Here is a 12,072-nt window from a genome sequence, read left to right as displayed (position 1 = left end):
GGTTCAGTTACAAAAGTCGAGTAAAAGTGCTTAATTATTTAAATGGCTACACAATGTTCTTGTACTAAATGTTTTACAAGAATAACTGAAAATACTGACCTAAGTTAAAAGGAAAATTACTAAAGCCAAATACAGCTCACTACCGAATATGTTCCAACAACTGAGTCTATGTGCCTCACGCTCCCCTCGTGCTCCAGCTCCGTGTCCACAGGTGTGAACTCTCACATGCAGATTTAGCTATGGCTGACTGTGTTCTGTGTATGCTATCCTTGGTGAACCCCCTAGTGCCCAATGCAGTCCTACAGGTGGGCGGTCGTTCCTGGTTGAGTGTACTCTGTTCGTGTTTGGCTGCCACTCATTGCCAGTGTGTGTGTTGAGTGTTTAATGGAACTGTGTTCTTTGCAGTGTTGATTGTAAACCAACCTCTAGGTTCTAAAAAGGCGCTATATAAATGTAACTATAAAAAATGTGCGTATATACACATAAAATGGGTCTTTCTTCTTTTTAAAATTAGGCAAGTTTTAAATAATTGGAGTGTGTGCCCCCAAGCAGGATGATACTTGATGCAAATGAGCAAAGCAGCAATGTGTGCCCAGCATGAACATTTTGCTTTTAGGAACTTTCTGGAACAAAAATTACACAATCCGTCTGGCTCTCAAGGGTCAGGATGTTAAACAGGTGTCATCTTTGACAACAAACTGGACTGGAAGGCCAGCACATAGGCTGTGTACAGGAAGTGGGTTTGCAGACTTAAAGGAAGCGTGGATCCTTTAATGTGTGCAGCAAAATGCTGATGATGTCCAGTTTGTTGTTGCAAGCGCTGTCTTCTTTGCAGCTGTTTGTTGCGAAGGAATCATCAGAGGTGGAGACACAATCAGTTTGTTGGTCTTGTTTAGGAAGGCTGGCTCAGTCCTGGGGTGCTCTCTGAACAGTTCTGGGGTGATGGTGGAAAGAAGAACAATTAACACACTTATGGTTATCCTTCACACCCACTGCATAATCTACTAGTCAGACAGCAGAGCACGTTTAGCAAGAGACTCGTTCAGATCTGCTGTAGTAAGTAACAGTACAGGAGATCGTTTGTACCAACTGCAATCACACTGTACAACTCTTCTTCTCTGTGTCTGGACATTATTGGGTGGTATTGAGTACTAGATAATTGTACATTGTCCATTAATATCCTCTCTACTATCATTGTCAACTGCACTCACCATTTGTACATATAAAGCATGTATACATATTTCTCACTGAATGTTTACATTGCACTGACACTACCTGTTTATGCTGTATACTGTGAACAAACACTACCATTCTTGCACTTTGTACAAGAGATTCAAATTATATTTTTCTGTAGTTCTGGCAGTTTTTTTTAACATTTATATATATATTGTGAGTTTTTATCTGCTGTGTTGCAACTACTGCAATATGTCAAGTTCCCACAGGGATTAATAAAGTGATCTATCTGTCTATAACAGAATTCAAACATAAATCTTGCTGATGTTCTTTCAGTGTGAATGTAGGTTTACCTTGAACTTGTGTAACTTGAGCATGCAATATTTGCACATATGAAAAACAATATTAAATTATAAAATGGTGATGTAATATGTTTCTAATTAAAATGCAGGGCATTATTAGTGAGCTCATGATAAAGAAAAATTTAAAGGTCTTTTCCACCTGTTTTTAGTGTATGTCTCTACATAAGCTGAGGGGTGGTTAAGGGCAGCTGAGAAAGACAGTATAAAAGGTGTGGTTACATGACTTTCTCCCTCTCTTTCCATGCTCTTTGTCCAGTAGTGTTGCATGACCACTCTAATCAGGAGCAGATGGGTGGAGGGTTCTCACTCTACCCTCTAACTCTAGAGCTGTTTACTGGAGCAGCCCCCTGGGACCCCACCACAGCCCTCTCTCACACTAATGCAAACCAGCCCTCTTAACCTCAGCAACCCCTTGATCAAATTTATGGCCAGCTGGGTTGCATTAAAGCACATGTTTAACTGCCTTGTTATCATTCACTAAAGTGATAACATTATTCTAAGTTGGTGGTCTTGCTGGCATTTATCACAGGGATGAGGGTGAGGTTTTACTCCCCCCCCCCTTTCCTCCCTATCGTGCATGCCAACTTGAGGTCAAAATTGCATGTGGCTTGAATAATTGATGACCATATGAACATTTCCTCTACATGATCAAATAAATAAGGTTGCCCTAATTTGATTACATTGGTGGAGTAGTGCAGAGATGGCCAGTTTAGTGATTTGGTTTGCAGAAATGTGTCAGTGAATGCACACTACAAGCAGTTGCTATGGTGGTGATGGTGTTTTGTGGTGACCTCAGCAAATGATCTCTTTGTATCTGAATGTATTTTCAAGTTTGTCTTTTTCTCGCGGATCACATGAAAGCATAAATATTGGAATACAAAACAGAATGACCGCCCCCTCACTCATCTTCTGTAACTGTTTCATCCTGGTCAGGGTCATGGTGGGGCAGAAACCAACATGGATTCATTGGGCACAAGGTAGAAATAGGACAGTCACAGTGCATCCCAAACTCACCCCAATCACTCATGCACTCACACCTCTAGGCAAGTTAATACAGCCATTTCATGTACCAACATGTGATTTTGGACTGTGGGAAAAAGCTGGAGCATCAAGAGGTGACCCACACAGACACTGGGAGAGCACACCAAACACCTCACAGAGGTGTGGAATGAACCCAGGATCTCAAGACATTGGATAAAACGAAAGGGAAAATCACATGAAACTCCCAAAAAGACCACCAATTTCACACAGCATTTTTGCATCCCTCATAGCCAAATTCCGTGAAACCGGGACTGTTGATGACAAGCCGTGTAGTGGTCATTCGAAGACCACTACAGACGACGAAACCTCAACAAAGGTTTTGGCAGCCTTTGCGAGAAGTCCATGACGCAACATGTGATGCAGAATGTGGTGTCAGCCAGTCATCCCTTGTACAGATTCTTCATTCCTATAAGTGGCACCATTTCAAGAGTGTCGAATTCTGCACCTGGGCGTTAGACCAACAACATCAGGATCCCTCTTTTGCACTGGGCGTTCTGTGATGAGGTCCACCGCCAAAACGTGAGGTACTTGAGGGAAGAAAAACCCTCACTGGATGGCAGACACCAAAGGCATATGTGATGTGAAGAATATGATGTGGTGTGGAATATTGGGCACTCATGTAATTGGGCCCATTTTCATGGACCAGACCCTAAATTCTCAGCTCTGACAATGCTCAAACAGTGTTCCCATCCATTGAGACTGAAGATGGCATTTCTCCCTGTTGCCTATTTCCAACAGGATGGGGATCCACCACACTATGGAGTAGGTGTTCATTAGCAGCTGAATATTCAATTCCTTGGCCATTGGATTGGCTGTTGTGGTCCTGTGGAATGGATGCCCAGATCACCTGACCTCTCACCACTCGACTTTTATCTCTGGGTTCATCTAAAACAAATAGGGTATGCTGAGAATATCTGCAACAAACAGCACCTTCAGCACCGCATTGTTGAGGCTTTTGACAACATCTCTTCAGAGATACTCATGCAAGTTCATAATGATTGGATCCAGTGCTTACAGCTCTGTGTTCAGCACCAGGAACAACACATTTAACATGTCAAATAACTGTACATCACTGAGAATGTTCCTGGTTTGTGTTGCAAATTTCTGTGTTAATAACTTTTGAACCAAAATAGATACTGTAATTCTGATTGCTGCAATCGAATTCTGAGACAAATCTTTTTTGGATATACTACATGGCCACATTCCCATTGGAAAAACTTACCCTTGATCCAATAAGGCAGCTTTCAAGATGGCGGCCATGTTCCGGACTTAGCCTAAAAGATAGGCCCCCTCCCCCATTGCTTGCTGGGGTATTCAGATATGTCATTTTCCCTTTTGCATCTGAAACAAAAGATGCCCTGAGCAGTGGCGGTTCTAGACCATTTCAACTGGGGAGGCAGTCTAGGGCCAGTGGTTATGTTAGAGGGGCAGATTGCTTATGGTCCTTTGCAAGCCTTAAGAAGCAAAATATGCAATCAGTGTTATTCAACATTTTATTTATACAGTTTTCAGTTACAATTTCACAATTTACAGTTTTGCATAATCTGAATTCTATATTTCTCATGTTTCATAGAAATACGAACAAATTATCAGCTTTAAATGTCTTTGTGGTGGTTTAAAATGTAAACGCCTAACACCATATATAAAATATTTAATATGCTCAAAATTAATTATCCTAATTATAACTACCAAAGCACAATTATATAAACAGTTTCAACAAAACATTTTACTTTACAAAACATTTATTTTACTATGTTTAATTCTTCTTTGTTTCTCTTTTTAAATACATTTAGCTGGTGAAATTAAATAAATCCATTGAAAAAGATTTGGGCTGCTGCCCAATTTGGACTTTAAATGCGCAGAACATCATGCTTGTGTACACTCTGATGATAGCTCTGATATTTTTTATTAATTTCTTCTTTGAGGACAATTGTAAATAGTCACAGCCATTTTTGCTTTCACGGCATGTGTGTCCCACATCATTATTTATCTTTTTTTTTTAAACAGAACACTACCTTAAAAAATCTACACTGATATATTCAGCTGTAAATAAACACACTTTTGCCGGTGTTGTTTAAAACTGTAAAGGACTGTGAGGAATGACTAACTTATATTTATGTGTGTTTAAAGTTACCCCACTCTTCAAGAAAAAGCTCCCTCTGCTTTGGAAAATGGTCTCTGCTGCTATAAGCTATATAGGTCTACACATGCGCAGTCCAAATCAGGCAGATCAGTCTCTGCTAGGGTTGCCAACTTGCTGAAATCAAAATAAGTAATGCAAGGGCCGGGGGACCAGTATGAACTTGTAAATCCTATTCGACTGTAGTAAATCAGATTATAGCATTTTTGTTGTCAAACATTTATTAAGCCAACTGTCACCAACACTCTCAGTGCCTGTCTGTAGCCGTTTTGAACAATGGCAATGCAGAACCTGTCCATGTATTTTGCAAATACTGTATTATTTTAATTTGTTCATTACAATTAGATTTGAAGTGAAAGAATCTTATTGGTCTAAGGGTCTAAAAGGGGTCTCGTCCTCATTACATTGTCATATGTCTAGTCAAAATGTCATTGAATTCATTGCTTACTGAGGACTCATTTGTCTTACACTGTAATAATAGTTTGTTAATGTTATTGTTAATCTGTATGAAATTATCTAATGTGACTTTTATGTATAAAGAATTACTTTGACTCAAAAATTAATCTGTGACATGTGAAATGTAGGGGATTGAAATGTAGTTCCTCTAGGACACGGTGCTAATATAAATTCAATCTAACAGCAGAGCTGAAGTTCCTAGTTTTTTCAGCTCTGACCTGCTGCTCTCAGCGCCGCCGCAAAACAACCCCCTGAAGGAGGGACTGTGACTCCATTGGCTGCAGCACTAAATGATGGACAGATAACTCCGGCTGCTGATTGGCTAAACACAGTGATGACCAATGAAAAGTGCGTTCTCTGTTTAGGAGCCGTGGAAAATCTGCCCCTCTCTGGCTGAGAGAGAGCTGTGTATTTCTGCCGTAAACCATCGCCACAAAGGCCTCTGCATACTTCTTGCGGAGACGACGTTCATCTGGCTTCAGCGAAAAATATAATGTAATTTAGTAGAAAATGACCAATCACATACGTCGTGCCGAGGCTTCGCTCACCATGCTGTGCACACTGAAGCTGCACAAACTCATGGCATAAACGCCACAAGACAAAGCTTTTCATTGGTCAGTACAAAAGAGGTGTGTCATAACACAAACATGGACGAATCTGGGGAGCAATTCTCAGAGCATCTGCAGTAGAGGAGGGTGCGCGACAGGCAAAATGAAACCGCAGAAAGTATGCGACCTTGCAAAGATTGCGAAGGTGCTCTCTGTTCGCCCAGCCCTCACGAGTTTCGTTTCGAATGAGGCCTGAATAGTGTGACCACTGTATCGGTTCAAATTGAAAAGCATCTTTTAGTGTCCAAATACGGGACGGATAGTAACGCTACACTCTGCGGCTTTAAGTCACACATGTTAAGGTCTGCACATGCGTAGTCCGAATCGTGCCGCACCAGAGAAACTTTTTCCTCAAAGCGTCTGACTATAAAATTAGTGTTTACATTACGTGCCGATTTGTCGTCATGTGTGAGGAGATTCTCGCCCAATTTAGGGGGGCCATAAAGGCCCTATAATCGCCAGTGGTCCTGACACTTTTCACTCACCCTGTATTTAATTTCTAGTCAGAATGGGAGTTGGTCTGAGTGTGTGTTCTAGAACACCCGTAGCTTCTTTGTTTGTGTTTTGGGAAATTCTGTCTTTTTAATTTTTAAACTTTTCACAGTTCTCATTAATGTCTTTAGGGCATGACACCTGCTGCTACACAATTTTCTTCTGACTTTTTTCTGAGGATTTTCCCCCCAGATAACCTGTTTCATATATGTGAACTTTAACAGTGTTAAGCTGTAAGATATTTATTTGACAGATTTGGTGCTCCTAGGTCATGAATGTTAAAAATCCTCATTCATTCATTAACTGTAACTGCTTATCCAGTTCAGGGTCACGGTGGGTCCAGAGCCTACCTGGAATCATTGGGTGCAAGGCAGGAATACACCCTGGAGGGGGCGCCAGTCCTTCACAGGGCAACACACACACATTCACTCACACACTCACACCTACGGACACTTTTGAGTCAAACATCCACCAACCAACGTGTGTTTTTGGACTGTGGGAGTAAACCCATGCGGACACAGGGAGAACACATCAAACTCCTCACAGACAGACACCTGGAGCAGGAATCAAACCCACAACCTCCAGGACCCGTGGGACTGCGACACTACCTGCTGTACCACCGTGCCACCCGTTAAAAATCCCGCTCAATCATTATCCTTTGATATGTAACTTCTTTCAGGTGATTCTTTTCTCAGAAATATCTACTGAATATGAATAGATATTACTGCAGGTTTGCTTTGACTGGAAATTAATGCTGGGTATATTCTCTGACTCATGCACCTTATTAGGCTATATGTTTCTAATAAATGTTGGATTTACAATACAATAATGTCATAAGGCACAGTGACATCAAACTTTTATCTGTATCTAAATGTAAACAAATTTCTTTATGTATTATTTTCAGGAGCAAGATTTGGCAGGGACCACTGCACTCCATCTTGCTGCCCGTTTCGGAAGAGAGGAAGTGGTAAGGTGGCTGCTGGCCTTTGAGGCCAGTGCTGAGCAGGAGACTGACTGTGGGGCTCTTCCTGCCCACTATGCTGCTGCCAGGGGTGACCTTACCTGCCTGAAAGTTCTGATTGACCATGCCCCAGGGTAGGAGACTACACACACAAGACCCCAGCACACACTTATCTAAGACAAAGACACTTTGCAGGCATTCAGTCCACCTACCAATATGTGTTTTTGGATTGTGGGAAGAAACCGGAACAAACCCAGGCGGACATGGGGAGAACACACCAAACACCTCACAGACGTTCAGGAGCAGGACTCGAACCCACAAACTCAGATCCCTGTAGCTGTGCGACAGCGACACTACCTGCTGGGCGCAAAGCGGGAACACACACTGGAGGGGGCGCCAGTCCTTCACAGGGCAACACACACACTCACACATTCACTCACACACTCACACCTACGGACACTTTGAGTTGCCAATCCACCTACCAACGTGTGTTTTTGGAGCATGGGAGGAAACCGGAGCACCCGCAGGAAACCCACGCAAACACAGGGAGAACACACCAACAAATATATATCTGTAACAAAAACTGGCTTATAATTATGCTTTACACTATATGTCCAAAATTTTGTGGACACCTCTTGTAGTTAGTGAATTATTTTTCAATTGTGCATACACAGTTTGTGTATTTTCACAGGTGCATGTGAACTTAGTCATCAAGCCCAGTTAGAGGGCTATAAATCCCTCCCATTACTGGGCTGTAGAGCAGTGTAACTGCATTCTCTTGAGCGATATAACACCTTCAAGATGATTTGGTGTGCATTTTGTGCCCCAGTTGAAATTATCCAACAACTTTTAGCTTTATAATGTTTATCTACTGTGAAAGCAAAATCCTCACAGAAACCTTATGCTTTATTGCACATGCTCAGCAGTGTAGGCTTGTCATGATCCACCTAATTGCTACTATCGTACATGTATAGCTTAGTGATCTTTTTAATATGAAGAGATTTCAATTAAACAAGACTAATACCTTAATCAAACAGCAGTGTTTATCATGCTGTTATAATTTATCTTGGTGTTCTGGGCCTCTGTAACATTTAATGAAACCTCAGGGCCATTTAGAAAAGAGAGGTAGGTCATTTAACCTCTGTTTCTTGTGGCCATCATGATCTCATTACTCATAGGGGAACTCAGGTGTCCAGCAGAAAGTGTGATCCCCAAGTGTTGTAACAGGAAATAAGGCGTTGGCACAGTGTGTCATGCCCTGATCTGCAAATCTAGAAGAAGGGAACACATTGTGCATTCTCTGCTTCATGATTAAACGTGTGCAGCTCTGTTTACCTCTGCATATTAAATTGGCTGTTCTGTATTTTGTTTCTTGGGAGAAAAGGATAATAAATATAACGTAATATAATACCATGAAAAGACTGGTGCCACCTCCAGGGTGTTCCTGCCTTTTAGGTATTTTAGGTAACAGATTAGTGACTTGTTAAAACAATGACTTCAGAGCTCCAAAAACTACCAAAAAATGGAATAGTTCAGACATCAAGTATACCTTTGCTGCTAATTACCTTGATTAACATTTATTCCATTCACAAAAATGACAACTCTGTTTAAAGAAAGGTTGTGACATCTTGTAAAATGCAATAAAAACAAGAAGTTTTTTTCTTAACCCTTTATATAACAGAGAGTAGTGCCAAAAAATTATGTCAATATGCAGACGAGCTCTCAGGGTCCAAGCCCATTTCAGATGCTCTAGTCGAAACAATAGAAATGTTTGCTGTGGTCAGATGAGTCCACATTTCAGCAATATTTTAGGGAAAAAATGACATTGGTTTCTCCTTGCCAAAGATGAAAAAAGTATTGAATATTATCGGTGAAAGGTGCAAAAACCAACATTTCTAATGTTTTGGGGTGCATCATTGCCCATGGCATGGGTAATTTGCAAATTTGTAAAGATGCCACTGATGTGGAGGAATATATAAGATTTTTATAGGAAGACACGCTGTCACCAAGGCACCAGCTTTGCCAAGAAGTCCATGGTTATTTCAGGAAGACAAGGCCTTATTCTGTGTGTGATACAATAGTGTGGCCGCTGAAGTCTTGTATCCAGTAAAAATGTGTAAAAACTCCTCTTGCAGATCTGCAACAATTAATATCATCAGGTCCCAAACTATAGTTAAAAGGAAATGTGGTGTGTGACAGTGGTAAACTTGCCTCTGTGTCCACTTTTCTGGGGTGTGTTGCAAGCAAAATTTGTTTCGATTTACAAAATACAATTAAAGTGGTCAGTGAAAACAATGGATTCTTTTTCTTTGTGCTTTAATCAGGAAAATATAGGTTCAAAAGTATAAACAAATCACAGATATTTCAAAATATACCAACATATCTGAATTTCATTATGTTCTGAGCTTCACAAAGTGCTCAAAGGATAGACCCAGACTAATGGTTTGGTGAGCTAGTAAAATGGTGTAGGTCAGATATTTAAAGTCATCTTAACAAGGCATCATCACATTCTTGTGAGTGTAAACTTATCAACATTTTAACTCGTCAGTTCCTGCTACAGTGGATGTACAGATTATTTATGCTTAAGTGGCATAACCATATCAGCTGAGATGGTAATGAATGAATGTGCATCTTTACTTTTGTCAACAAAGTTTTAAATGTGGCACTCTTTGTGTGAGTAAAAATAATTACTCTGTGTATAATAAATGAAGGCTGCAGCCAGTCACACGGGATTGCTCACACAAACACACACACATGGAGCAGTCTAACTGCTTGCTACCGATACTTTACCTCAAGATCCAAACTTGAGGTACAGCATATACAAAGACCTGCAGTATGATCCATTTTCTGTATTATGCCTTTGAACATGGTGATGACTGTTGAGTGAGATCCACTGAGAAATAAACCACAGACTTCTAATGTCTTTGAACAGTTGTGTTTCTAATTAGTATATTGTTAACACTAATTATGTGATTCTCTGTAGGCAGTATAATAACCAGAAGATAAGTAGTAATAGAGATTTGCTTGTGAGTGGTGTGTTAAAACTTGCAGGCCTCAGGTTGTGGCTAAATATGACAAGGCCTCCAAACAACCAGGAGATCCCTTGAACTTTAAATAAACCCAAGATGATTAATAAAGAAGACACTGATTAGTTTAGCAGAGTTTAATTCTCAGTGCTTAGCTATAGTCCCATTGAAGCAGCTGCGATACTCTTGGAAAAGCACTTTCTGGGGGCTGTATTTAAGCCTCAGTAAGAATCATGATCTCATGTTTAGGTTCACAAAGTATGTGTATCATGATTGTTTGTGTATCATAATCTGATGATTTCTTTCACATATGGCAGAATTATGATTGGATCAAAAGTTGTTCTCATATTGCTAGCCACATGGTTTGCCTGGTTAAACACACGTGTGATGTGGCAGTGCAGAGAAAGGAAAAAAGTTAGAGCAGTTGGGTGAAGGGGCCAAGTGAAGGGTGAATGAAGTGAGCACATTTAAAAGAATGAGCAAATAATAATAATGGCCTGGGAGTAGAGGAATTTATTTTGGATTTCTGCAAGTGGTGCTGGCCAAAATAATCACATACTACTGTGGACGTATTTGTTATTTTCGTATTACAATAATATATATAATGTATGTCATATTATCATTATTATTTTTAATTTTATGCATTAATGTATTACTAATGCACACACACACACAGGACAAATGGTGCTTGAACAATATATTCACATACCACTGTGGATGTATTTGTTATTTTCATATTACAATTATGCATGGCGGCACGGTGTTGTAGCAGGTAGTGTCGCAGTCACAGCTCCAGGGACCTGAGGTTGTGGGTTCACGTCCTGCTCAGGGTGACTGTGAGGAGTTTGGTGGGTTCTCCCCGTGTCTGTGTGCGTACCTTCAACTCAAAAATGTGTGTGTGTTGCCCTGTGAAGGACTGGCACCTCCTCCAGGGTGTGTTCCTGCCTTGCGCCCAATGATTCTGGGTAGGCTCTGGACCCACTGCTACCCTGAACTGGATAAGCGCTTACAGACAATGAATGAATTTAACATTTTGCATTAATGTATTACTAATGCACACACACACATAGGACTTTGTGCCTTAAAGACATCGTTCAGAACCTTGTGTTTGTGTTGACAAATCCGATTTATTTTTGCAGATGTGTGAACCAGCAGACTCTCATTGGGGCTACTCCACTGTATCTTGCCTGTCAAGAGAATCACCTGCATGTGGTAGAGTACTTGGTGACGGATTGTGGAGCTGATGTTCATCTTGCAGCTCAGGATGGCATGACACCTCTTCATGCAGCTGCTCATATGGGTCATCAGTCTCTAGTCATCTGGCTGGTGAGACAGCATGCAAAGTATTTCCAATAAGCTGAACTCGAATGAATCGTTCTCATGTACAATAAAGAAGAAAAAATGGTCACAATTTTTTATTGATAAAAGTGACGGCATGTTTAAAGCTGGACAAAAGGCCATATGATGGTATTCATTTTAGATATAATTGGTGGCAAAGCATATGGATGTTCTGGACTGTTTAAGCAACAGAAAATAACAATGACCCTAACATCACACAAGCATTATATTTTGCATTATTTATTATTCAGATAATAAAGTGATTCCAGGTAGGCTCCAGACCAACCGTGACCCTGAATTGAATTCACCCTGGATTCATGAATAAATGAATTAATATATTATTACAATAATGAATTAATATATATATATATATATTGTTAGAAAAGCATATCATAAACTGTGTATATATATATATATATATGCACACACACACCGCTTATCCAGTTCAGGGTTGAGGTGGGTCCAGAGACTGCCC

General features: G+C 40.5%; 1 protein-coding gene across 1 annotated transcript in view; it reads left to right on the top strand.

The window, feature by feature from the left end:
• Positions 1 to 12,072, top strand: part of LOC136692768 (espin-like protein) — a 39,058-nt gene that overhangs the window by 1,308 nt on the left and 25,678 nt on the right. The window contains exons 2-3 of the mRNA XM_066666439.1: positions 7,177 to 7,367; positions 11,399 to 11,585. Coding sequence (XP_066522536.1) covers positions 7,177 to 7,367; positions 11,399 to 11,585 — 378 coding nt within the window. The remainder of the gene's footprint in view (positions 1 to 7,176; positions 7,368 to 11,398; positions 11,586 to 12,072) is intronic.

This window comes from Hoplias malabaricus, chromosome 3, assembly GCF_029633855.1.
Source record: "Hoplias malabaricus isolate fHopMal1 chromosome 3, fHopMal1.hap1, whole genome shotgun sequence".
Lineage (NCBI taxonomy): Eukaryota > Metazoa > Chordata > Actinopteri > Characiformes > Erythrinidae > Hoplias > Hoplias malabaricus.
The sequence above is the reverse complement of the archived record's forward strand: the minus strand, read 5'-3'. Positions and strand labels throughout refer to the sequence as shown.